The sequence below is a fragment of the Gastrolobium bilobum genome, unplaced genomic scaffold (assembly GCF_033153095.1).
Source record: "Gastrolobium bilobum isolate Gb01-03AN ecotype WA unplaced genomic scaffold, APGP_CSIRO_Gbil_v1 utg4359, whole genome shotgun sequence".
NCBI lineage: Eukaryota > Viridiplantae > Streptophyta > Magnoliopsida > Fabales > Fabaceae > Gastrolobium > Gastrolobium bilobum.
In genome coordinates this window covers 100,262-127,296 of record NW_026895786.1, presented here as the reverse complement: position 1 = coordinate 127,296, position 27,035 = coordinate 100,262, and the positions used below count along the sequence as shown (strand labels likewise).

The following is a 27,035-nucleotide window of genomic DNA, read 5'->3' as shown; positions in this document are numbered from 1 at the left end:
TAAATTGACATATTGGGCAAGTCTTTATTCTTCATTGGCATATGTGATTATATATATATATATCAATGTAAACAATCTGTTATTAACGTACATGAAGAGTATATATATATCAACAACAATAATAACAACAAAACTACACAGATGAAATTAAGCACTTGACAAAAGTAAAATGTGTACACTTATTAAATTTGGGGTTCAACCAATTGATCCAATCCTTCTCTCCTCTAATCTCTTTATTAATAAGCTATGAATATGTGACGGAAACTATATATATAATGGATTTAAAATACAGGAGAATCCTTTGATATCTCAAAACTGCTATAATATAATATATAGATTAGATTTAGACCCCTACCCTTCCAAATAACTTTCTTTCATGCATAATTACAAATCCCATTCTCACATAAATCCCCAGGTGAACACTTCTTATTGCACTTACCACAATGATGCACATTAGATAAAACATGAGTACAAACTCCACCACAGCATCTTTCTCCTTCCTTGCACTTGTGCTCACACACCCCGCAATTGTTCTTATCACTAAGAACATTACGAAAATGCTTCTTGCAGCAGAAAAGCAAGTCATTTCCCTTGTTTGCTCGAACCCCATTGCAGATATTATGAGTCTCGTGATCACATTGTGTTCCTTTCTTTATTATGCTTGCCAAGAACCTGCTTCTTGGTCCAAGATGGGGTAATGGGGTGTCAAGAACATACTCTAGTTCATCTTCATCTTCTATGTCATGATCTATATTAGTTGAAGAAACATATTTGGAACTATGCAGGGCTAGAAGGATGATCAGAGAGAGGATTGTTGTGAGCTTTAGGATTGTGTTGGCCATGTTCTCTCAAAGCAATGAATAAGGTTGCTATTGCTATTGCTATTGCTATAAACCAGAGAGTGTGTGATATTTAAACTGTAGTTGCTCGTAAAATACTCCTTGATCTTAGGGGACGAAATCATGTTGCTTGCAACTGCAAAGTTGAATTAGAGAATGCTTCATCTAAATTCTCGGTTAGAGCATGATTGATATAGAGGCATGATCGTGCTCTAATTTTTTAATTAATTATTTCATATAAGACAAAGTTAACCTGTTTTGCTGATGTTCTAAGAAAGCTTCAAAGATATTAAATAATTAATTAGAAGGACCAAAATGTGAGGATACGAAATTAAATCCTTAAAGTAAAATACTATATTTTCTTTTTAGGAAATTAATGTTTCTCATATAAATAGAGATAATTTGATCTTTTGCACTTATGTCAAAGAACAGTGGAGGAGGTCCATTTTTTCTTTATTTCTCTTCTTCTCAAAGGGCCCCACCCACTTTGATGTGAGAGTGTGAGATAAATTTATTTTAATTGTGGAGGAGAAACAATATTAATCCCTTCTTTTAGAGGTTAGTTATATTTACTATTTTTTTATCGTTAGATTAAAATCAAATCAATAATTCTTATTTGATGTCATTTTGTGAATTTTTTTTTGGTTTTGATTCAACAGTAATCAATGAGAGTTATAAGAGGTTCTAAGAAAAAAGAGTATATTTCTTTTATACTGAAATGTGGGGTTAGCCAATATTATACTTCAGATTACGTATTGATAATTAATTTGATTTTTTTATCAGTAGGAACATTTTAAATTAGTTTTAAGAGCTAGATAGAAAGAAATTTGGGTTTGCGGATAATATTAAACTCGTTAATTTATGGAGCTTCATATAGAATATGTGTTAGAAAATGAGTTGTGTATTTCTCTTAATGTTTCTTACAATATGAACCAAAGCATGAAAAAATACACTTTATTTATGGCTACGTTAGATTTGTATACAGGCCACACAGATCTGTCTATGTACATTGACTTTAATTACACGTTATAAAATAGCTATTCCAAATTCGCTTAGAGCACTTTATGATTAATGTTAAATCAATTCTTAATGTGCCTCTATGACTTTACAATTTATATATATTTTCCCCTACCTTCAGCTAAATAAACAACTGTTTGAGTTTTATTTCTAGTTAATTTTAATCGTATGAGAGATGTATGATTGAGTGATTTTTTTTTTATTATTATTATACGCATAGAGAAAGTTAATTGACAACATTGATGATGAGAAAAACAGTTTTTCTCCTCATAATATGAAAATATTCAATCAATAATTGAAAATATTACTTTCATAACTTTATTATTAATTTTTGTGTAAATATTAACTAAAAAAATTATACATTTTCCATGACTTCATTCCAACAACTCAAATTTTTTGGGTCTCCCACTGTTCAAACGTAAAATTGACATGAAAATGTTTTTGCATTGAAAGTGAATTTTTTTAATAAATACAAATTAGGTAACTATAAATCTATTTTTACTGAAAAATAAATTTGTCAAAAAAAAAAATTAATCCGATTATGCATTCTTCTCTGCATTTTAACTACCCATATTCTTTTAAAAATATTATAGTGTAAAACTAATAGGCTAATAACAGTAAAATTAAAAAAATAATCTGAATAAAAATTCTCTTAGGCATTACTAGCCCTAACATGGTTGACCATAACATGTAATGTATAGGTGCACGTGCAGAGGACCCTCTTTCCCGGCGAGAAGTGCGTAAGTCACCGCTGGTGATGGGGGAGGGTCACGGTGGCCATTGCTGCTTCTATAAATGTCAACAATCAACATATATCACAGTTGAGCATTCTCTGTATATGGATCAACCGTTGAAAGGGTCTATATACATATATAGCAAATGGGGTTGACTTTAATTACTTTCATGTAATTGGTTATTGCATTGCCCTTAATTAACTGTGATTCACACGTGATGAGTATTGACTCATCAAGGTCATGAACTCAGAAGAATGGAAATTTAGTAAATTGCCCCTGTGAACAACGTGCTACATCTTAGATGAAATAAGATTTGTTTTTTTCAATTAATTACATTCTTTTAGCTTAATTAACAAAGTACTTAATTGTTCATGAGATGATCCTGGTTAATATAGGATTTGTGAGCTAGTTATAATTTATGAAGGAGAAAACCGCAAGAGGTGAAAAATCATTATACACAAGAAGCCAACAAAGATAGTATATGTGCACAATAATACTAGGGGAGGCTAGGATTTTAGAAGAATCTACATATATATGAGATTTAATCCTTTATTTATATGTGTTACTAACCTTTAATGAGTAAAGTCCAATATTACCTAGAGTTTGTAGGACCTATTATTATATGTGTTCAGAAGAGTAATTTATCGCTAGCATAATACTTGAAGGATTAACCTCTCTCTCTCTCTCTCTCTCTCTCTCTCTCTCTCTCTCTCTCTCTCTCTCTCTCTCTCTCTCTCTCTCTCTCTCTCTCTCTCTCTCTCTCTCTCTCTCTCTCTCTCTCTCTCTCTCTCTCTCTCTCTCTCTCTCTCTCTCTCTCTCTCTCTCTCTCTCTCTCTCTCTCTCTCTCTCTCTCTATATATATATATATATATATATATATATATATATGACTTATCGTTTCTCAAGCTCCTTGAGATAATTTTATCTCCGGCTACTAAATCATAAATGTACAAAGATGGATCAACGGTGATAAAGGAAGACAGAGAAAAGGAGAATCATAACCATTCAAAGGAGAATCAATTAATATAAGGAAATAAATAAACAAAACGACATAGTTTTGGGATGGCCGGAAATAAACTTATCTCAAGCAGCTTGAGAAATATTTTTTCCATATATATAGCGGACCCAAACAATTTTATTTATGTCTGCTCATTTATGGAAGGGGGTTCGATGGCAATGTTCCCAAAAAAAAAATTAAAGAAAGTTTTAAATGTATTAAAAAAAAATAAACAAAAAAATAAAAGAAAACTGGAATTTACTACAAAAATAAAATATTTTTTGAGCCCTCGATAAAAATCACGGGACCTAATTTAATTCCTTAGAAAAAAATTGACTCGTGATCCCTTTGAATTTCAAAATAGACCCATTTAGTCTTTTTGAAGGATTAATGTAGGTCTTCTTTGAATTTCAGAGGAATCACAATTTTGACTAACCGAGTCTATTTTAAAATTCAAAGAAACCGAGAATCAATTTTTTTTTAAGAGATTAAATTGGGCCCTGTAATTTAATTTTTATTGAGGACACAAAATATACTCTCTCTCTTTTTTTCCAAAAATTTGTGTGTGCACTTGCACACAATTACACCAATACACACCGCCCCAATTTACGCTTTTTACTTAAATTTACGCTTTTTACTCTTTGTGATTATATGATATACTTAAATTCATGAGATTTTAAATTTATTACTTAACTTTAATGTGATTATAAAGGAATGTCACTTAGCCTCGCGATTATATCAGTGTATCACCTGATTTTATAAATATTCAAACTTATTACTTAAAGTAATTGTGGTTTTTTAATTTACATGTATAATTTTTTTTGTTTAATGTTTATTATAGTATTATAATATTATCAATTAAAATAATAATACAAATATGTGTTAAAGATTGAATTAAAATTGAGTATTGTATCTAAAAATAAATTTTTTATCCTTATTTTTAATAATTATTATCAATTTATTTGACTTTTATTATGGTTTATGATAATAAAATGAGAATAAATAATAATAAAAATTAAAAAATAATTACTCCTATAAATTAAAATAACTTAATAAAATAATTATTTATCTAAGAACTATGTGAGAATACTTAATGCAATTTTTTTTTAATATAATAGTGTCACTAAAGTTCAAACATATGAGCATACCAAAAAAAAAAAAAGTTCAAACATATGACTTGATATAAACTACCAAAATTTACTACGGATTTACAAACACAATAAAATGGAGAAGAAAAAAGAATCATTTTAATAGTTGAACGTTGATTTAATTATACTGTAAAAATTATGAATGGTTTAAATTTTCGCACATAATCAAGAAAAGAGAAAATAATTATAATTAAGTTATGCAGTCCATGCAATATCTGATTCTAAGTTCATTAAGTGTACGTTAAGTTTCAAAATTCGATCAGAGATCATAGTTGGAGAATGTGAGCATTAATTAACTCCCTTTCATGTTTTATGCGTGAATCATTATAATTAAGAGCCAATTACTTGCAGAATCGCACCTTAATGCGTGAATGTTTGTCAGAGTTATCATATCAATTAAACTAATCGCACACACACTTATGCAAGACAACCCCAAATTCGTATTTTATAAAAAATATTTTTTGGTAAATTTTATTAATCCATTCTTGTTTCTTGCTTTTGGGCTGTTCAATTTGTAACATATATTATATCACTTATACAAATGCAGCATATTATTTTATTTTATTTTTGGTAAACAAAAGGGCCTTGAGCCCCAAAAATGCAGCATATTATTAATAACCAGGTCGGTGTTGTATGGTATAAACTACTGGGCTATTGTGGTTGTCTCATGACCCATGTTCTATCCTCGAGTCACATATCTTGTTTAAAAATCAGGGAATAGTAGTCTACGTTATCTCAAAGAATTTTTTTATTATGCACTTACAAATTAGAGGAGAGAGAATAGAGAAGAGAAAAAAATATATAGAGTGGATTTCATCTTTAATTTGTGAGTACATTAAAAAAAAAATTCTCTTATATAGCATGAAAGTAATATTCTCCATAAAAATAACATTATCTGGTTCTGAAAATTGAAATTTATATGTCAAGTTAGTCATTTTGCTATCTCAACTAGAAACAAACATTAAGCAAATTTAAATGATTCAAGGATTGGATTTCACTCAATTTAAATCAAGAATTAAAAAAAAAGATATTAAAGATGAAAATACAACGTTTTATTTATCGTGTGAAAATATGTTGGGTATGACTCATAATTCGTATTCAGATAACGACTATTAACGGGACATAAATAAAGTTAACGGTTCCCTCTAATCATTTGAGTCTAATAGTAGGTCTCATATTTATTTTATTTTATTTTTCTCTCTAGTAATTTGGGTTTGCACTCATGAATAATTACTATTGTTTAGGTATTTATATTTCCCTTTAAAGAGAGTGCTTTGTAGCATTAGATGAATCAGGTAAATTGTTGTCTCCTTCCTTTCTTTCCTTCTCTTTTCTAACACTTGAACCCACTATTAGTGAATTTATGACATGCTACAAGAATGTGAAAATAGTTCATGTGGCTCTTGGAAGTTATGTGTAGGCAGTAGAAATTGCTGCAGTGAAGTGACTGCTGAACTTGCTAGAGTGGATTAAAAAAAATTGGCCACCTTAGATGTTACTCATCTCAGGAAATTCACAATTATCAGTGATGTATACAGCTTCTATCAGCAACCAGGAGAAGGGTAATCATTATAACACTGTAACCATTGAAACCTTTTTTTCATTGGGTTATCTGTATATTTAGCAAAAGTTTCTGATATTTTCACTTATGTTCTCTTCTGATAGATGATGCATATTATTACTATAGACACTATACCTTTCCTTTATCTTAAACATCTTGGCCTAATTAACTGTTAGCATTTATAATAAAGCTTCTGCTACATCATGGATTGCTCCTCTTCTAGACACTGCTTGTTGTTGAGATATTCAAATGTGATGAATACAAAGTTGGTTGGTAATGGATTAAGTGAAGAGTATATAAGTGGAAGAACCCATGAACCCAATGCTTTAAGGTTTTGGGTTGAGATGTGGTGTCGGACCCACTTAGTATATTTGATTAGTATATTTGATTCACTTAGCTCATTGGTGGTGGTCCCGCGCCACGGGCTTCTCCTTGGATATAATAGCTCTAACCTAATTAATTAGCAAATTACATGTAATTAAATAATTAAGCATGTTTTAGTGAGTAAAATTAAGTATAAGGCTTAATTAAATGAGTCTGAGTCACTTTGGAGTTAAAAAGTGTACTCAGTGAAAATTAAGGGGTATAAATGGGTACTGGCGAAAGTGCCCAAAATATAAAAATAAAATTGTAAATATTCCTAGAATAATATTCCAGACTTTTGGGTAAAGTTTGGTAATTATTGGAGTTAAATAGATAGACAAACCAATACCCACATGTTACCACTTAACTTATGTTAAGTGATTTGAACCAAAAGAACCCATCTCCCACCCCATTTTCCCGTCGCCAGCACCAGAAAGAAGAAGAGAGGAAGAAGAGAGAAAGGAAGGAGAAGAGGGAGAGAGAACCTAGAAGGAGAAATCCTTAACCGATTGGAGTGATTCAAAAGCCTAAATCGCTTAGAATCTCCTCCTCTTTCATAATCATAGCTTTGTTTTGAGTGGGGAGCATTGTGGAGAGGGATATTGGCACTCAAAAATTCGCCCATTTGGTGAAATTTGGGGTTTTGAGTGCTTCAACCTCCATTGAAGCTTGAGGAGCCATCAATCCTTGGTTGTGCAACCATTGGTGGTAAGATTCTACCCCTTGAACCTTATTTTCATGGAAAATGGCATGAGTTAGGGTTCAATGAATAGTAAATTGGGGTTTTTGATGAAATGTTGTTAAATTAGCTATGTTCTAGGAAGAATTGAGCTTAGAGCATGTTGTGAAAAATGCTATGAACGACATTTAATCGGTGAAAATGAGCTTAGATAGCTAAATGAGTATATTTGGAAAATGGCAAGAATATGACACTAAGATATTGGATTTCTTGCATTGTTGATAAATGGTTTGGTTTGGTTGGTTGTTGATTATGCCTTGGTGTTGTCTAGGATTGAGGCAATTGGATCAACCTTGAGAGACCAACCATTGGATCAAGCTATGGAGCTTGATTAGCCCCATTGGATAGGTGAGTTCATGCTTATGTTGGTATGAATTGTATAGCTTGGTTGATAGCTATGAGATGTTATTGGATGCAATATGTGTTGATTGCATTAAACCTTGTGTAGGTTTTGTTTGAGAAGTGAAGAATTGTAATTAACGGGCTGTAGAATCCGTGGGTGGTGAACAAAGGTCGAATTGAAGCTTGAGGTAAGCCTTCAGACCTTGGGTGTAATTCCCTTGACTGTTCCACCAAGCCCTGAAAGGGTAGAGGTTGTGATTGTGTATATAAATGCAATAAAATAGTGTAATGCTTTGTTATACGTATGTGTATGCATTTGGTGTGGCATAGGATGGTGTTTCCCTATGTTGGTATGTTGCATGACGATGCGTAAATCATACTTGGTAGTTAGCTGGCCAGTAGGACTATTTGCATCTGAGTTTCCTTAGGACAGCTTGAGAGCTCGAGGGATTTCTCCTGGAGATGTTATTGCACTTTGCATAGATATGTATTTACTGCATTATTATTGTTATTGCTATTACACCGATATGGAACTGTGGGGTGGAGAGATGCTCCAAGGACCCCTGATTTACTGGATATATTCGTATATCTCACCCCGTGTTGTGGGGACCCCCTTTCAGGTAAGGATGCTGCAGGAGCCACCAGTGGCAAGTGGCCATATTTGGATTAGCATATGCATGAGGATCCTATATTTTGATATTATACATGTTGTTTTGTAGCTCACATGTATAGGATTGTGATTCATAGACCATTGATAGATGTATGATTTGTATATTGGAATGGACTTAGCCTATGCTCATGCCTTTGGTCATCTCTTTTGTTGATGGGAGCCAAGGGAATGATCACAGTGTTTTGTAAGCTAAGTTCCATGAATTGTAATGAACATGATTTGTTATTGATGAGTACTTTAAGTTTAATATATGTATGCACATTAAGTATTGGATTGTTGAACTGGAAACTAAATTAGGTACCTTTTGTTTAAATTGGAAAATGTTGAGAAAACAAATACATCCTGTCCGGTTTACCAATTTTCATACCCAATGTGATGGAATTGGACTTTGATGTCTCTGTGGAAGTTGTAGACATTTCTCTTAGCTTTCCATAGAGACCAAAATGGTGTAATTTGAGTGAGTATAGCTCAAGTTATGAGTGGAAAACCATAGGTAGGTTAAATGACCTTGTTTTGGGTCACCCACCCCTGTGGATGGCGCTTGGAGCGCCAAATTCACGCTTGGGGCGCCAAATTACGAGATCAGACAGTAGCATCCACGCTTGGGGCGCCAGATCCACGCTTGGGGCGTCAACTTTCTGTTTTCCCACGCTCTGAGCGTGGATCTCACGCTGCGGGCGCGGGGGTTCTGGAGGTTTCGCACCATTTTCTTAGAAAATGCATAACTTTGGCTACGGTGCTCCGATTTGAGCGTGGTTTGAACCCACGCGTAGCTAATGAATAATACTATAACATAGTAGAAGATGGGAATCATAAAAGGAGTTTAGAATTAATTTGATAATTAAAGTGATGAAGACATTTAACGACGTATTGTCAAGTAGAATGGGAATACAATATTAAGTTTAGTCCCACTATTCCGCGAAGTATATATAGTTATGATCACGCACTTGGTTATTTAAATTCGGCTTGTTTAAAAAGGAAAAATTTATCCGGTTTTCTAATTGAACCAATGTTATTGTAACTGCGCTTAATGTCGTACGCAATGATAACAATCTGGTTCTAGAACGGGGTGTTACATTGGACCCGCCTGACTCTGGTATCAAAATCGTCAGAATCAGGTTGTGCTCGAGCTAGCCTGGTGATGGTGAGCATGTCTTGTTGAGTTTCACACTTTTAAAGGGGTTAAGTGAAGAATATATAAGTGAAAGGACCCATGAACCCAATGCCTTCAGGTGCCACGGACTTCCGCTGCACCCGCCTGACACTTGTGACCGCTTTGCTTTTGTTTTTGGAGCGTAATTTGATTTGGCTCTATAAAGAAGCTGTAGTCATAACTCAGAATGCAAGTGATATCCTTATTGACGTACTGTTCTTTTTCTAAAGTTAATAGGTTCTTCGTCTTCAATACTAGAATGATGGAAAATTTCTTTCTATAGTTGTTTTCTCTTGCTGTTTCCAACTCAAAGGCTTCAAATCATTGCTTTGTGGGGTTTGATAGCTTAAATATCTTTCAGAGTTTCTATGGAATCCTCGTTCACTTTTTGTTTAGGCATGGAATATTTTATTGTCTTTTCAGAACTAAAATACAACCCAATAAATAAATTGTTCTCTTTTTTTTTTAAATTATTTTATATTATGTTTAGGGAAAATTAATTCATTTCATTTTATGTCAAATTTCAGCAAATTTTCTCTCTTTACTTCAATTATCCTCGTATTCTAAATATTTCAAATGGTTTAATATTTCTTAGGTTGTAGGAAATAAAATTATTTCTACAAATACATAAAAGTGGACGACGCTCATGTGGGGTCACGTGAAAGAAAAAGAAAATATGAATCTCATATATTTTTATATGTATGTAAGAGATAATTTTATCTCCTATAGCATGAGAGACATTAAACTCTTATTCTAATATAATCCCTTCATCTGAAACCCCATTTCTTGGAGAACATCTTCAATTCTAGAGTCGTGCTGGGCATTGAGTACAACGGTAGTTCAAAAATGAAATTACAAAGTATGTATTCTCTGAAATATATAATTATAATATTAATTTTTTTTCTCTTCAGAAAACATGTCAATTGATATATGATACTCCTATTGGTAGGATGTACATGTGACGATAATATGGTAGATTTTTTCCATTTCGTGATGAGCCAGGTGATCCACTATATGTGGAGCTAAAAAAGAGCTTAGAATTTGCAATGACACGGGAACAAGAAAGAGAGTGTGTATAGAATAACAGGAAACAACAAAAGTTCTGACCATATGAGAGTACAAAATGGTGGTCTTTTATTTGGAAATGGGGATAGATCAGTTTATCTGAATTCTGTTTATCAGCTGCCCAGAATTTTGTAGGTAAACGGTGACATCAACCCTAAATTCTAGATTCCTATGTTAAATAATTTCTATTATTGTGATTTTATTTAATTACTAGGCCCAATTCTAAAATTGGGGTTCAAATATATGGGCTAGTTTAGTACATGTTATACTGAGTTGGTCTTTTGACTTGAGATGGGGTCAAGCCCATCTATTGTGAAATGGGATTAGAGATAAGAATGTACTATAAGTACATTATGTTAAATAAGGGTCCCTGCAATTATGTTCTCACTCTAACCTTTCTACCACAAGGAGAGACCTTCGAAAAGTAGATCAATTAGTTGTAGAAGATCTTCATGATATGAGATTAAGACCTAAAGTTTAGTAAATCATACCTCATCTCCTTATATTATATTGCATGAATGTGTTCTACACTTGGTATGATATAGAGTTTAAATTTTATTGTTAAAATACTATGGTTATTCTCTCATCCTAACCCCTTGGTATGTTTCTTTGATTTTTTATCCAACACCAATTTATGCTTGCAAGATGCTTATGTAAAATGCGGCGCTTAAATAAATTTTCAGTTTAAGCTATAAGTGGTAGCACATTGTTGTCACTTTGAGAAGGGTGATGTTGCACAAGTAATTACAATTAAAAACATCGCTTTACATATACAAAAACTCACACCTCCTTTTGTACAATTAGATTTGCTTTCGGATCTTTGCAGTGTCACATTCTCACATTGAAACTTATTTTGCATAAATCTACTTGCAATATAATGGTTCTGCACATTTACTGATTCTCTTTGCCTCCTTTATAGTTGTCCATAAGGAAATGCTCCAACCCTCACTTTTTTCCGTCCCATGTTAAGATGTCTTATATCACATATTTTTCATTCAACATAAGATAATCATACTGTTTCTGAATTCTGACCCATCACCTAGCAGTACAAATTAACTGGAACCCTCAAAGCAATTTTTTATTTTATTTTTTTCTGTGTAAATAATGGCTACTTGTTAATGTTTTTTAAAAAATTTATCATTAAAAAGGACAAATTTGGAGGAGTGGTAAAACAATTCCTTTGTAATTGAAAGGTCAAATATTTGACGGTGATTTTTTTTTTATTACCATACTATTACTCCCCAATTCAGACTACAACCTCATTCATTCACATCTAGTAAAAGGATTTTTTATTTATTTATTTTCTTTTGATGTAAAGGGAAAATTTTAATTTGGGGCTTTTTATAAGTCCTAAGTTAGTGTAACATGCTTCTGTAATATGAATTTCTTTCCTTTTAATGGTTTTCAATGGGGATATAAATTACTGGATTTTTAACTTGATGGTTTACATTCATCCTAGAGGGAATAAATTTACTTTCAAGGGGTCTGTTTTTCTCTAGGTAACACATGCCATTTGTAAAATGAAATACATTGGCTATCATTTGAAGCGAAGGTGGTTTCCCAAACTTATAGTTTGGTGTCACTTTACATCTAAACCACTCCTTCCATTCATTGCAGATTGCATACTATGAAGGTAACTAATTTGGGACCATTTTTGGACAGGGACAAGTTCCAGATAGTTCTGCTTTACTTTACATAATTTGTTGGTGCTTGTTAATTAATGACACATTTCTGCTAACCAATTGGATAATTACATCATAGCTATGCATTTAGAGAAAGCCTGTATTGATCTAGATTTTGTGGTACCCCAATGCTCTGATGACACTTCCTAATTTAGTGTTACTCCATGTAACAAATGCAATTAAAGGGAAATTTATAATTAAAATACCCTAAATGTATGCATAGAGAAAACTGTTAACCTGCAAATAGAGGCTGATAGTGATTGACTTATTCACATTCACACAACCAATTTATTTGCAAGACCACCCTCTGGATATGGAGATAATACTCTTTTTGGCTTGATAGATAATAATTCTATTGAAGAAAAAAAAAAAAAAAAGCTAAAGAAACTCATGGTCTTCTGTTATAGAAATGAATGACCATTTGAATATTTTTCTTGGATGTACTGTCATGATGATAACATCAATTTATGACTTCAAACAAAAAATAAGCCAAGGGAACACTAAAATAAAAAGGGAAAGACAGCTATAATGTAAGCATGCTCTCAACACTATTCATGAACCTTTGAAATGGCAATACCAATGTCAGTCCAAAGTGGGGTTCCCTACCCTTTCTTCCTCCTTGTCCCCACAAGTACCATTGACCTACTCCAACAACATAGTATTATTACAGTCCAATTATAATTAATAACAATGGCTTACTGTAGACTGCAATTACTCCTACCTTCACCCCTTCAGGTTACCTTATGCACTAGTCATATTTTTTCATCCCTAATTTGTTTGGATGGAGAAGTTTGGAAGAGATTTTTTTACCCCACTATTTGGATGCATGAAGAATTTAGAAAACTACATAATTTTGGGTACTTAGTTATGACTTCTTTGACACAAGAGGATATGATTAAGACGTAATTAAGTTCCCAATTAGGAAGGTAAACGCCACCTACAAAAACAAAAAAAAAGTTTTACCATCCTCTTATATATAATTAGACCAATTCAATGGCTTGTTACGTATAACACAATACTTTCATTAATAATTTCAATATTGTATAAGTCATTGACTGGTTTGTTCTAAACAAATTGTTTGAACATAATAATAATATTAATAACAATGAGAAAGACCAATATTCTAATTTACATTTCTAGTTGATTCTTAGTAATAGCAAGCACTTCGTGTCTAACCAGTTACGTTTATGTGACACATCTAGCATGTGGAAACAATTTTGTTTTTTTAGTGTTGTCCAACTATAGGAAGTTAATTTATTCAAGGGCTTTTTGACCTTGATTTGATGATTGCAGCTTCCTTGCATGACCTGAATACATGAGAGTTGATAAAAAGAAAAGAAACATGCCGTTTTTTTGGTAGTAACTGCTTCCCACCAATTTCGAGCGTGTCAAAAACCTGTATGGTTTATTTTATTTTATTTTTTTATTATCTGTATTTATCAATTACACGATTAGTTTAATTCGAGTTAGATAGGAATACATGGATAACAAAATTCTTCATATTAAAGTTTGGCTGGTCTGATCGGTTGTGGTCCGGTAACCGGCTCATCAACCGGTCCAGTTCTAGCATTTGACCATTTAAGCATTCGACTCGGTATCAACCCAATGACTTGGTAATAAATCACGATTCAACCGATAATACCAATTTTTTCTTTAAACCGGATTTCACAACACCTGGGAATCAAACCCAGCCTTATAGAGTGAGGAATGCCACCTTTTACCATTAGGCTACCCTCACTTGTTGTATAATGTGCACCATTTAATATGTTTAATATGTCTATTATATAAGTATTAAGTTAATAGAATTATTTCAAAAATTGCTTATAATGGGGATCAGACACTTGCATTGAGAATATACATAATAGTAATTATCACTAGATTACTTTAGATTGTTGTTTGAATTGCACCATTTAAAATATTTATTGTATAATTAATTATAAAATATACATTTATATATATATATATATATATATATATATATATATATATGAGGCAGGATCCTTTGACACCGGTGTCAAAGGAAAAGTTTGACACCTCATCTAAGAGCCGTTAGATTAAAAAAAATCAATGGTGTCACATGCTTACAAATCAGAATCGTTGATTTTTTTTAATCTAACGGCTCTCAGATGAGGTGTCAAACTTTTTTTTTGACACTGGTGTCAAAGGATCCTGTATATATATATATATATATATATATATATATATATATATATATATATATATATATATATATATATATATATCTGGGTCATGCGTTTCATCCCGTGATTCACCGGTTAAATCAGTGTTGTTAAACCCGACCCGACCTGGCCGGGTTGACCCGGGTTCCGTTAACCCGGTTGGGTGACCGGTTTGGGTCAGCTTTTGAACCGGAAAAGTAACCAACCCCCAACGACTCGCCGGGTTTTTACCGGGTCCCGTTGACCCTCCGGGTTTTCTGATCCGGTCCTGGTCGGAGTAAAAAAAAAATTACAAAAATGAAAAACCACAAAATAAGTGAAAAAAATAAAATTGTTTACGAAATCAGTCCCTAAAGTTTACTAAATCCCTAAAGCCTAAACGGCTAAACCGTGTGAAATTCCTAATCTTTTTCGTCGCCGCTGCGTTGCTCTAGGTGGTCTTCTTCGTCGCCGCCGCATCGTTCCAGGACCCAGGTTGTCTTCTTCGCCGCTGATGTTTTTCACTTCGAGGTGAGTTCGAGTCTCTCATGTCTCCCTCTTTCCCATTCTTTCAAGTATTAGCTTGGATTATATGTTGCTACACCATCCAAACAAAAAAATCTTTACGTATGCATACACTGATCAAGAAGAAGAGTTACTGTGTTCATTTTTCAAGATTTGGGATTTCTTCTGAAATATTTACATATGCATCAATCAAGTGAGCAGGAAATATTAAAGTTTCTCAAGTTGCACCCAGATGTTGATTCTTCATATTTATATACATATATTTATATATATAAAATATATATCCGGGTCAACTGGTCCGACCAGTGACCCACCGGTCCAACCAGTGATCCAGTGACTCAGTACTCCGACCGGGTTGATGTCCGGTCCGGGTTTAACAACACTGGGCTAAATCATTGATCCAGTGACCGAGTATCCCGATCAAATCAATGACTGGTCTGATTCTAATAACATTAATTCTAACACAATTGCGCACCCGAACTCAAGATTAGTGATAAAGCCGAAATAACCCCTTATCAATTAATATATGTACTTCATGATATGATTTTAATTTTTCTAAGGATGCAAAAAAAAAAAAAAACAGAAATTGAATTATTTTATTGTGCTGAGTACGTCCTTCCTAATTCCTATATGCCATGTATATGCATATGCCTATTACCATTATTAGGGTTGACCATTTTAACTGTTGACATTTTTAAAATAATAATGGATTTAAATTATCTTCTTTTATAGAAGACAATTATCTCATGTTAGTGAGACATAAAAAGTAGTGTCATTCTTTCTTCTTCTTTTTTTTTTTTAAAAAAAAATGGTGGGACTCACATAACTTATTTCTATGCATGAGATAAGCTATCTTCTATCAAAGGAGATTAATAAATCCCAATAATAATTATTTCGATCATTAACCACCACTTCTTCTTTTCTTTTTTTTCCCTTTCATTCTCATTTTTCTCCATATCTGGGTGAGATAGAACTTACTTATCATATCACCGAAAATAATATTTCTCGGCCAAAATACATACATCGCATTTATTTCTTATTTGAGAAAAGAGAGAGATAAAAAGTGCATTGAAATATTAGTTTTTTTTATCTTATTCTTTAAAAAAAAAAATAGTTTCTGACTTGGTCAATCACGGGCATATAAATTTTGTGTAAGATGATCATTTATGTCAATGTTGAAAGCAATGGCCTTTGTGGGGCCATTTAATTTGACTAAACAACGGTTTTGTTTCCTGTGGCTTGAAAGAGGGAGAAGGGGTGTTCAAGCAAGACAGTACTTTGAGTCAAATTAAATTTTCTGATCATAAATAGTAAGGTGCTGTTTTGCCAATGAGCTAGTCATGATTAGTTAATGGCACTAACATGGTTTTTATCTGGTTGTGTGTGATATTATTATGGCTTCTATTCTTTCTGTCTCTTTCTTTTTCCTTTCTCCTTTTTTTCCCCATAAAATTGAGAGTTATTATGTTAATCTAGATGGGTATAGTATTTCAAATGAGTTATTAAGCATATATTAAATGCCAAATTGCCAATGAGTACCAAACTTATAAAAATCTAAGAACAGAGTAATATTCTATAAAATATTATTACCTATGAGGAATTGGACCCACTAATAACCAAATTTTATTTTTAATAGAAGACAAAGACTAAGTTTTAGCACTTTTTATTTTAAGCTAAAAATTATTTAGTGATTATATAAATTTTTGATGATATTTTTAAGGTTTTAAAGAGGAAACATGAAATAATTTGTCATTAAAATAAATTATTAGGATATAGGCCGCATATATCTTTAAAAAAAAAATCCTCTATAAAATTTTTAACTTTCTCTAAGGAGAAAAGAAGTTAAAAATAAGTTCGATTAAACAGACAATTAATAAAAAAAGGTTTTATTGTCACTCAGAGTTGGGACGAGGCCTCTCAAATAGCACAGAAGCGATTCACAAAACATCAAGTTGAACTTGTAGCCCGGTAATTACAGGTCGATCTAAAGTCAATAGGTCGGCCAAGTAGCAGGAAAAAAAAATGCAGAAATAGAAAGATAGAGATAAAGGCACACAATAGTTTTAACGTGAAAAATCTTCCCTAAAACAAAGGAGTAAGAACCATGGAATCCAGTCCAAAAAATCTTTCGCTGTGATAATAATAGGATTACAATAGTCTAGTTTCCCTAGTCTCATTAGAGGTTATAAACAAGTTTCACCAACAATGGTGGTTACAAACTCTTCTAAGGATTCTCAAATAAGCTCTTAGCTTGGGTGACCCTTCCAAAGGATTTTACATTTATTTATATAGGTAGGATAAAACCCTTTACCTCCATCTAGAAATTTCCTAATAATGAGGTAGATAGTATTCATTGAGATAGTTCTTTATACTGAGTCATGTTGTGCACACTCAGTCACGAAGCATTAATGGAGCAACATACCCCAACATTTAATGCCTGAAGGAATTAAAGGTCCGTTTGGTGGACATGATAAGGAGGATAGGATAAGATATATTATCATATCCTGCCCTTATCCATTGTTTGGTGAACCAACTGGATATCATAAGATTATCCCGTTGGCTCATTTTATCATGTCCGCAATAGGATAAATTATCCTAAAGGGGGACTAGGGATAGGAATGGACATGATAGAATAGCAAATGTCACATCCCTCTCATTCCAAATATAGCCTTATGCTCTTCCCCTATGAACATTATTGGGCATATAAAGGTCAGCCTTTGCCACCGACCAGCCGCCACTACCACCGCCCCTGTTACCGGCCATCAACCACCTCTACCTCCCATTATTGCCACTACCATCACCACCACCCACCACCATTGTCATCGGTTACAACCACCCCCAACCACTAACCACCACTACCAATTAGTCCTCACTATTGCCCCCACTCATCACCATCACTATCGCTACCACCCGCAATTTCCACATTTCCACTTGTTAAAACTAGTCACCAGCACCCCCAACCACCAGGCACCAACCATCACCCCCATCAATCAATCATCACAATTGTCATCGATTATTATCGGCGTTATCACCACTACTCATTGCCACCTTCCCCGACAACTAATAATACCACCAATACAATCGGTCACCCATTGCACCAGCTACCTCCGCCACCGCCACTGTCACTAGCCTCCGTCTACCAATATTGACAATCAATTTAAAACTTATTTTTAAAAAAATTATTTGGTGATAATATAATATTTATTATTTTAAAAAATTGAAAGTTATTTTTTATTTTAATATATTTTATTTAAAACTAAGACTTTAATTTTTTTAAATAATTTAAAATAAGAAATTATGTGTAAATAAGTAAAAAAAGTTGTTTAAAAATTTAATATCATATGAAATTCTATTAAAGGGGTATTTATGTCTATTTATATCATATCATGACACTCTATGTTTCGCGTCAAACATTGGATAGGATAACATTATCCTATCAGACTGCTAATCTAGTGCACATCAAACATGGGATAGGACATGAGCTTATCAGGCTCATATCATATCCATTTATATCCTATATTGTCCACCAAACGAGCCCTAATTTTTCAACCACTACCAGAAAATAAGCTATTTGCGATGGACAATTTATGTTCCAAAACAGGAAAATTTTGTCGCAAATACTGTCTGCGATGGAATTCATGGAGGGACAATGTCCGTCGAAAAATGTTTCATCGCAAATGATATTTGCGATGGAATTTGGACCCAAATTCCATTGCAATTTGCTACAAAATAGGCAGAGCAGTCTACAATGTTATTCTGTCGCAATCTGCGATGGATTTTTTGTCGCAAACTTTCATCGCAAATTGGCGATGGAAATAAGTTTGCAAACATCATTGCAGGTGTTGCAACGAAAACATAATTTTAATTTCGTTGCAAAGTTTGCGAGAAATTTATACCCTAAACTGCCGTAGATCTTGCGATAGAACTAGTAACAAAATATCGTAACAAACTTGAGACGGTTGGAACAGTATCCGTAGCAAGATGGCTCCACAATTTGCGATGGAAATTTGAAATATTCCATTGCAAATGGACAATTTTTTTTATAATTATTTAATATGTTCCTGCAAACAGCAACAACTTGAGTGAAAAATAAAATAGTACTAAATAAACAATATTTGATGTACCAATTAAAATAAAAAAGTATATCAACAAAAGTAAATAATAGCAATCCTATAAAATTTAAAAGTTATACGTAAACAAACTAAAATGAACTAAAAACAACTATAATAATAAATAATGTCTCTAAAGTTATAGCCTAGTCATCATGATCATCATCCGGTGTCAGTCCCTTCTTCTTGTTGTTGTTGTTCTCCTCTTTCCCTTCATTTAGAGCTGGGATGTTCCTGCATTTGCCTCATCTTATCCACTTGCTAACTCGGCTGATGTGTCACAGCATTCAACTATGCCTCCAACTGGGATGTCTTCCCATGATGTACGACATCCATGCTCTGAACCAATGCCTTCATCCTTTTAAGCTCAACTGCAAATACATCATTATAAAGTAAGTTGCTTTTTTGTACTTATTTTTTTGGGTAAGGATTTGAACTTAATTTAAATAGAATAGTGAGTGAAAATGTAAAATTATTTATGTTCCTTGCATTTACCTGCAAAAACACCTCCAAGTTGGCTGGATACCTACTTACTAGGCTTCAGTCAGTTGGTAGATCCTTCTATCCCGAACAATATTCCTTTCTTGTCGAATCCTCCGGCAACCTCAAGGAAAAGGTGCTCATTATAAAACTGGGAGGAGCCGGATGAACCATCTGTTGCCACTTGCATGGCCCTTTCCTCTTCAAGCTTCTGATAGTTTTTCTACAAGCAAAAAAAAAAAAACCACAAATGTAGACATATAAAAGATGAGATAAACGCTCATAGTTCAAACAAATGCGAAATAATAAATGTCTCACCGCTAATTACTAGGATCTGGTGTTAATCCACCGCTTCCCAACTATCGACTCTTAAGAATGAGCCCGCTCAAAGGTAGCACAATCAAGCTTTTCTAGAGGCACGTCCCCATAAGCTTCCTGCAAATACAAATAAGAACCACTAAGTGATTAGTTGCAAGTACAAAATAAAGAATACTGAAATAGAAAACAATCTATACTTACAATCTTTCTCCGATACTGGCTGATTGTAATCGAGCCTCCAATATATGTGGGTCCTTGCATTTGGGCCCTATTTTGCTTATTTTGTTGAGACCTTTGTTGTATTGCGGGATCGTTCGCCCATTTTTCTTTTAATTGTTGGGTTACTGAAGGTTCAATCCATACATTTTTCTCCCTTTTCATGTCTTAATTTATACATTCGATCAGAGTACCATTTAGTGGCTTTGGAATACCAAGCTCTCGCCAGATCATGGCGATGCTTGGGCAGCCACCTAAACTTGTTCCGAAAATTACCATGAACGATTAGCGCATAATTTGATACAAGCGATTATTACTATACATTTTGATAAGTAAACATTAATAATAATGAAATGGACATAACTTACCATGAATTCATTCGACCAACCAATGTGACTGGCCTCAGGAATCTCTTTCTAGCTACCCCATGGCTTATTGAAATTACGGAACAATTGTTTATCCATAAAGTCCATGACCTCTTCATAAGGCTCAAAACTGATAACAACATCAAATGAAAACATTAGAATACAAACAAATAGGGAAAAAAAAAAATTAGTACATCATTAGTAACAAATAAAACTTACTCGGTGTTGCCTACAGGATGGATCCATATCAACTATGTCGCTGGATTAATTGGTCCCCACTTTGGCTGATCAGCCGAACCAACATCTCCGACCTGGCTTGTAGGGGACGCAGCTTGTAGAAGGAAAAAACGTTAACCTTTGAAAAAGTTAGTATACAGATGCTTAAAGAAAACATCAACATATATCTAAATCAATGGGGAGTCATAAACTTAACCTGCTCTGTCGCCCCCAGTGGATGAGTAGGACTGAGAAGAATACCCATACTGCCCATAACAGAGTCGGTAGCAGATGATGAGAATGCCATCTGGAGTGGAGGAAGATCTAGAGAAGCCTTATGCTCTCTACCAGAAGAGGTAGATGATATCGTCCTACCTCCTCTTCTACCACGGCCTGGTCTCGACCATAACTACAACCTATACCACTATGCACATCCAAACGATCTATTTGTGAAAACTTATAAAAATAATGTATAAAAAAATGCAATACCACATCCTACGTCACTAATATGCAATATCATATAGAATCCAAGTGCAATGAACTTTATGAAACACAATCTTAATATATATAACATGTCAAAGAGAATTAAAATGTATTTAGTACAAAGAATAACTCAAATCAGTCAGAAGATTCTTGTTCTTCGACTTCTTCTTGCACACTTTCCTCTTCAGACTCATACTCATCAAATTCAGGCTCACTATTTTTATATATCTCTTATTCCTCATTATCCAGATTTACGCACCAAGTAATTTACTCAACTTAATCTAGAACTCTTAGCTTAAATCACAAGTATTGCACACACAAAAAAAATTAACAGGTCTAAAATAAAATCTTCATCTAATCAAAATAAGGAATATAAATCCTTGAGAGTGACCCATTATCCAGATTGTTAATGTCGATATGATACAACCTAATAAAAAACAACCACCAAATACTTGAGTCATGGTCCTTATCTTTTATTTTTCTTGTTTTAGCACACAAAATAAACTAGATATAGAAAGAAACTGTTAACATAAGTAAAGTAAGCTGCTAAAACCATAGCTTTGAACACGTTTAAGTGTAAACTAAATAGTAACATAATTCCTTTGTCTCAACCTTGGTAAGCCTTATTTTTATACATGTTTTTATCTCTTGGGAGCCTTATACGGTAGCTAGTTCACTACTATTATGTTCAGATGCTTCTTGTATAATTATGTACATTCGTTCTGATATAATGTGATACGTCTCCACCTAAAATGCAAGTCTACCGTAGGCAAAGATGTAGGGAATTACATTTTATTGCTGACTCAGCTAAGGAGGGCAAGTTAGTTAGAGAATACGGTTAAGCACAAGCAAGAATTTGACTCACATTCGCTACACCTATTATAACCAAATAATCAAACTAAAATAAGAATACAACTACGAAGCCCACACTTCATATATCAAACATCACAAGTCAAGGGGTATTGTTGAAGGAAGACAGACACGTAAAATTCACATTAAACTCTAAGAACGCAACATCGATTACCTATTAACTGATCCAAATAAATAGTATCACTATTGAAGCTTAAAATTGCAGATAAACCTGATTCTCTGGAATTAGTTCCTTCAACTCAAAATAAATATCTTACAAAATAGAAAAATAACTAGTATGAACAAAAGTCTAAACCGACAAAGTTGAGAGATAGAAATAATTTAATGCATAAACACTGAATAGTTTCAGAAATCTTTCAAAGTTCAACTAAGACAAAAACAATGTTTCCTTTCTGATTATTACAATAATAACAACAACATAAATCCCCGTGGAAGAAAACCCGGTTATTTATGTAATGGTATGGAGATTTTCGTAGGAAACAAGCATGAAAGCAAACTCATTTAAAGAGGATTGAGAATGATTTGAACATGAAATCATAGCAAAAATAGACGAAGGAGATGCTTACTGTAACATCTCGTGCGCACCCGGTGTATTAACATACATATGATATTAAGTGCACCATGTTTAAGTAAATAAACGCGAAAGCTCAACTGTAAATTCACTACTAATTCTAATATAAAACGCGAATAAACTTTTTTTCCTCATGTTTTGCAATTCACCAATTATTTTGAATCTATTAATACCATGAGATACTCTCTTACACCTTACGTTCTATTTAAAAGAAAATAGACAACATCTCCTTTGTATTTGAAGGCTTTGGAGATTATTCCCACAGATAAAAAGTACCTAATTGATAATTTAATATAATTCGGGTATAACACACTATGTCCATTAGTCTAATCGAAAATCCATCCATGGATTCTGACATATAGAGCTCAAATATACATACATGCATAAATCATATTGCCTAGCAATCCGTTGCTTAGGCTATCATATACATAACGTGTCTCAAAATAATGTTCATAGTGTTACTTACATGATTACATCAACCAACCAAAAGAGATGTAATTAGTTAAGTAACATAGACCTATATATACATTACTAGCAATATGCATAGACTATCAACATGGCATAGGCACCCCCTATGCTTTTCAAAAGAATAACATGGCATATACATCTCAAAAGAGAATAAATCATAAATCATGTAATGTATATATCATAATACTAATTTATGTCCACATGTCATATCCTATCTCTACCCTGGCATCCTATCATGTGATGCATCAATACCATCAATCTATGTACCTGAAATATGTCCCCATACGGGGTGAGATAATCATCTCAATAAACTAGGGGTCCTTGGAGGGCTCCTCCACCCCTAAGTTCACTTCAAATGTAATCACAGTAAAAACATCATAAGGCATCATAATATATATCATGCATGTGTGCAAACAATGAATCTTACTGGTCAGAGAACCTACAATGTATAAATTATGTAAGGAACCACCATCTTGTGTGGCACACAAGTATACATACATAGAAATGCATTATATCACAAAATCATTTTGTAATAAAACATACCATATATAAAAACCACCCTTCCTCGGAGTTTGGTGAAACAAACGAAGGATTAACCCCAAGGACCAAAAAGATATCTTTTGAAGCTTCCAATCAATTGCTTGCTTCAAGCACAAGTAACTCCACACACTAGAATTACACTTGCAATGCTAACACCAAAAAGCTTGCTATAATCAACACCTAATTCTAAGGTGAAATACCATCATTCATACACACACACACACATATAGCAAACTAGGCGATTCCCATTCCAAGTCAAATGCAAGCCAATAAATACACATATTTACTACTAAGCTTGATGACTTACCTATTCTTGAATCATTCAAGATTCCAACTCAAGCTCCATTACTTGATTCAAAGTTTGGTCCTTCACCAATGGCTCACTTGGTTCTGCACTACAAACCAATGAACACATTCACCATTAACATTCTATTTTACTTTCTTGATTTCACAAGAAATCCAACATTTGTTCATAATTTTTTTGAAATAATCAATGTTGATCCAAATGGTTATTTTAACACATTTTCACCATTTATATTAACTCCTAAGCATGTTTTGTGAAGGCACCAAGGCCCAATTACAACACTACCTCACTAATCAAACTAACCTTCTTCAAACACTAACATTTTTTAGACTAAATTTGAAAATTGCATGTAGGTTAGTTTTTATGGTTGATTCATTATCTCAAACATATACTAAGAATACATTTTTAAAGAACCAAGGCCTAAATCAAACTTCAACACAAGTTGGTTACTATTTATCTCATGAATAATCTTCAAAATCAACCATTAAAGCTTGTGTTTCTTATCTCTAAATCATCAAGGAAGACCAAGGGAAGGCTTCTCCAAGCTTGAAGGCTCCCTAGTCAATTCTTTTCCCATCAAATTCAAAAATGGTGCCACACCATGTGAGGAGATGATCTCTTCATACAATGATTTTTAAGGGAAACAAAGGGTGGATTTTTGTTAGTTAGGCGATTTTATATGACTTTTACATCAAACACTAAGGCATTTGAAGGCTAAGTGAGGAAGTTTGAAGCTTGCTCTTGGTTTCTATGGAGTGTTGCGACTCGGCAAGTGCACCGATCGTTAAGTAATAAAGTATACTGGAGTACGAGATCGTTCCTACAAGAATTGGTTTTCAAGCATTAGTTCACCAATTGCAAATTAGTTGAACAACTAAGATTGAGATGAAGAGAATTGAATTTAAAAACAATCAATAACATGTAAATTCAGAAATAACAACAATTAAAGAGTTGAGTTGTTTAACTATCAAGAACACGCGTAGTTAGGGTTCAATTTTCCCCATTCTCCTCTTTATGTTATGAGTCAAACAAAATTATAAAACGTCCTTAATATCTTGCCAATCAATTCTTTCTAAACTAATTAGGGCTCAATCCCTTGTTACCCTAATTCTATGTAATCTTGAAAGAATCCTAGTTCCCCGGTTATTCCCCAAGAAAACATGCATTACGATCAAGAATCTAAAGATTGCATAATTGCCCTATGTCTATCCCTAGATCACAAGAATTATGATGAATTTATCAAATCAGAGTTCATGCACCAACATCTCTATTGTCATACAATTCCCCTAAATCAATCTATAAGGAGCAAACTTATAGAAAGCATTAAGAAAGGATAAATTCGTTCATAGATAATAAGGAAGAATTTTAAAGACAAATTAACTCATAACAAAAGAATCAAATGGGGTCCATCTGCCCCTAACTACATAGAAGCATAACCTAGCATGGCAAATTCAAAAACACATGAAAATAGAATAAATTCCCAAGACTCCATTGATGTGATGTTGTCTTGAATCTTCAATGCTTCAAATTGCTCCACGATAGGATTCTCTACTCTCAAATTCGTCAAAAAGCTCTCTTTGTATATGTATGTGCCAGCCCTTTTATAAAAAGAAACCATATCTTTTAATTTCTTATAAGATCTTTCATGAAATCTTTCTAAAATCTCCAATCATATCTTTCATTACATGATTCCATAAATTGTGCCTAGCTTGGATCGCGTTGAGTGCTGTAGGGCGCTTGAGTGCACTCCTACGTTCAAAAATTCTGAAATTCTCTGTCTTAATGTGCTCCAGCGCTCTAGAGAGCGCTCGAGCGTGCTCCTCGACAGAAAATTTTCTCCTATTAGCGCGCTTGAGCGCTCTTCTTGAGTGAATTTGACCTAAATTGTTGCCGTAACGCGCTGGAGAGCGCTATAAAGCACTCGAGCGCGCTTCAATAGTCTTTGTTTTGCTTGTAACTTGCTTCAATCTGCCTTCGTTTGATCTCTAACTTTATCTTCCAAGTTCCTTACTTTGTTTATATGCTTTTTATTGTTAAATTACCTTCAAAGCAAGCAAGAATACAAAATGTTAGCTCAAAAACCAATCTTCAAGCTCTTTTACTATAAAACCTTAATTTCCATGCAATTGACAATGTATTTTATGTATAAAGTAGCCTTAAAACATGGTAAACCATATGTTTATCATGGAGAAAGGGGGTTGCTCAAGGAAGAGCACGATGAGAATAGAGAGAGAAAATGAAAAAAACATAACTTAAGTGGATTTTATCCTTAGTCAGTGTAGAACGGTTGTAGTGATTTAGAAAGTGTTGTAGCAGGTTCTGATGTTTTAGTAAAACACAAGATAATTGGAAGGAAATTCATGATCTAATCTCTTTCGCTGGATTTTAACTCTCAACAAAGTCATTTAATCATATCTCACTACATTATATACCAATTTCGGGTAACTTTTGCCTAATTGCATATTTACCCCAAAACTCTTACTATTTGAACTTTTGCCCAAAAGTGACTTTAATTCTTTCAATTAGACCTCTCATCTAATTAAATCCATATTTTCATGATTAAACCCCTAATCGATTCATAATTTCATAATTCAATGGTTAGAGTTATTATACTTACTGACGTCAAGGCCGCACGTGAATGCGAAATAGGCCACCAGAGAAAGTCTCAAAGACACTGGAGAGTCACAAAAATAGACGTGAAAGAACGAACGAAAATGGGTCACAAAAATAAGCCCTTGTTGTGGCCCTAACTAACGAGCTTGTCGACGGTGAGAACATAAGCTTGAACTGAGAAAGGAGAAAATGGGTCATGAAAATGTCGGAAGAACCCACCGGAGGCAACCACCGAAGAAGATGAAATGTTGTGAATGAAGAACGAAGAAGCCGAATAAGAATAATGGGTCAATGAGAACGGACAAGACTTGAGTTGAAATAAGTCAACCCACCGGATGAAATGCTATGAAAGGTGAATGCGAAAGGGAAAGTAAAATGTTGTGTGGAAATGTGTGCGACAATGACCCTGTGAAAGGGAAAATATTTCATTTTTTTAACCTAACTCTAAACTTGTGACAGAATCTTAGCCAAAATCTGTTGCAAAGTTC

General features: G+C 33.6%; 1 protein-coding gene and 1 long non-coding RNA gene across 2 annotated transcripts; one reads left to right on the top strand and one right to left on the bottom strand.

The window, feature by feature from the left end:
• Window positions 1–374: 374 nt before the first annotated feature.
• On the bottom strand, window positions 375–842 carry LOC133296013 (protein GRIM REAPER-like). The gene has a single exon (XM_061494963.1). It carries the CDS (start codon window positions 840–842, stop codon window positions 375–377), a length of 468 nt encoding a protein of 155 aa, XP_061350947.1.
• A 6,271-nt stretch (window positions 843–7,113) lies between these two features.
• LOC133296014 (uncharacterized) lies at window positions 7,114–8,582 on the top strand. The gene is made up of 4 exons (XR_009749429.1): window positions 7,114–7,367; window positions 7,670–7,746; window positions 7,847–7,928; window positions 8,361–8,582. It is a non-coding gene; the product is annotated as an uncharacterized LOC133296014 (long non-coding RNA).
• The last annotated feature ends 18,453 nt before the right edge of the window (window positions 8,583–27,035 follow it).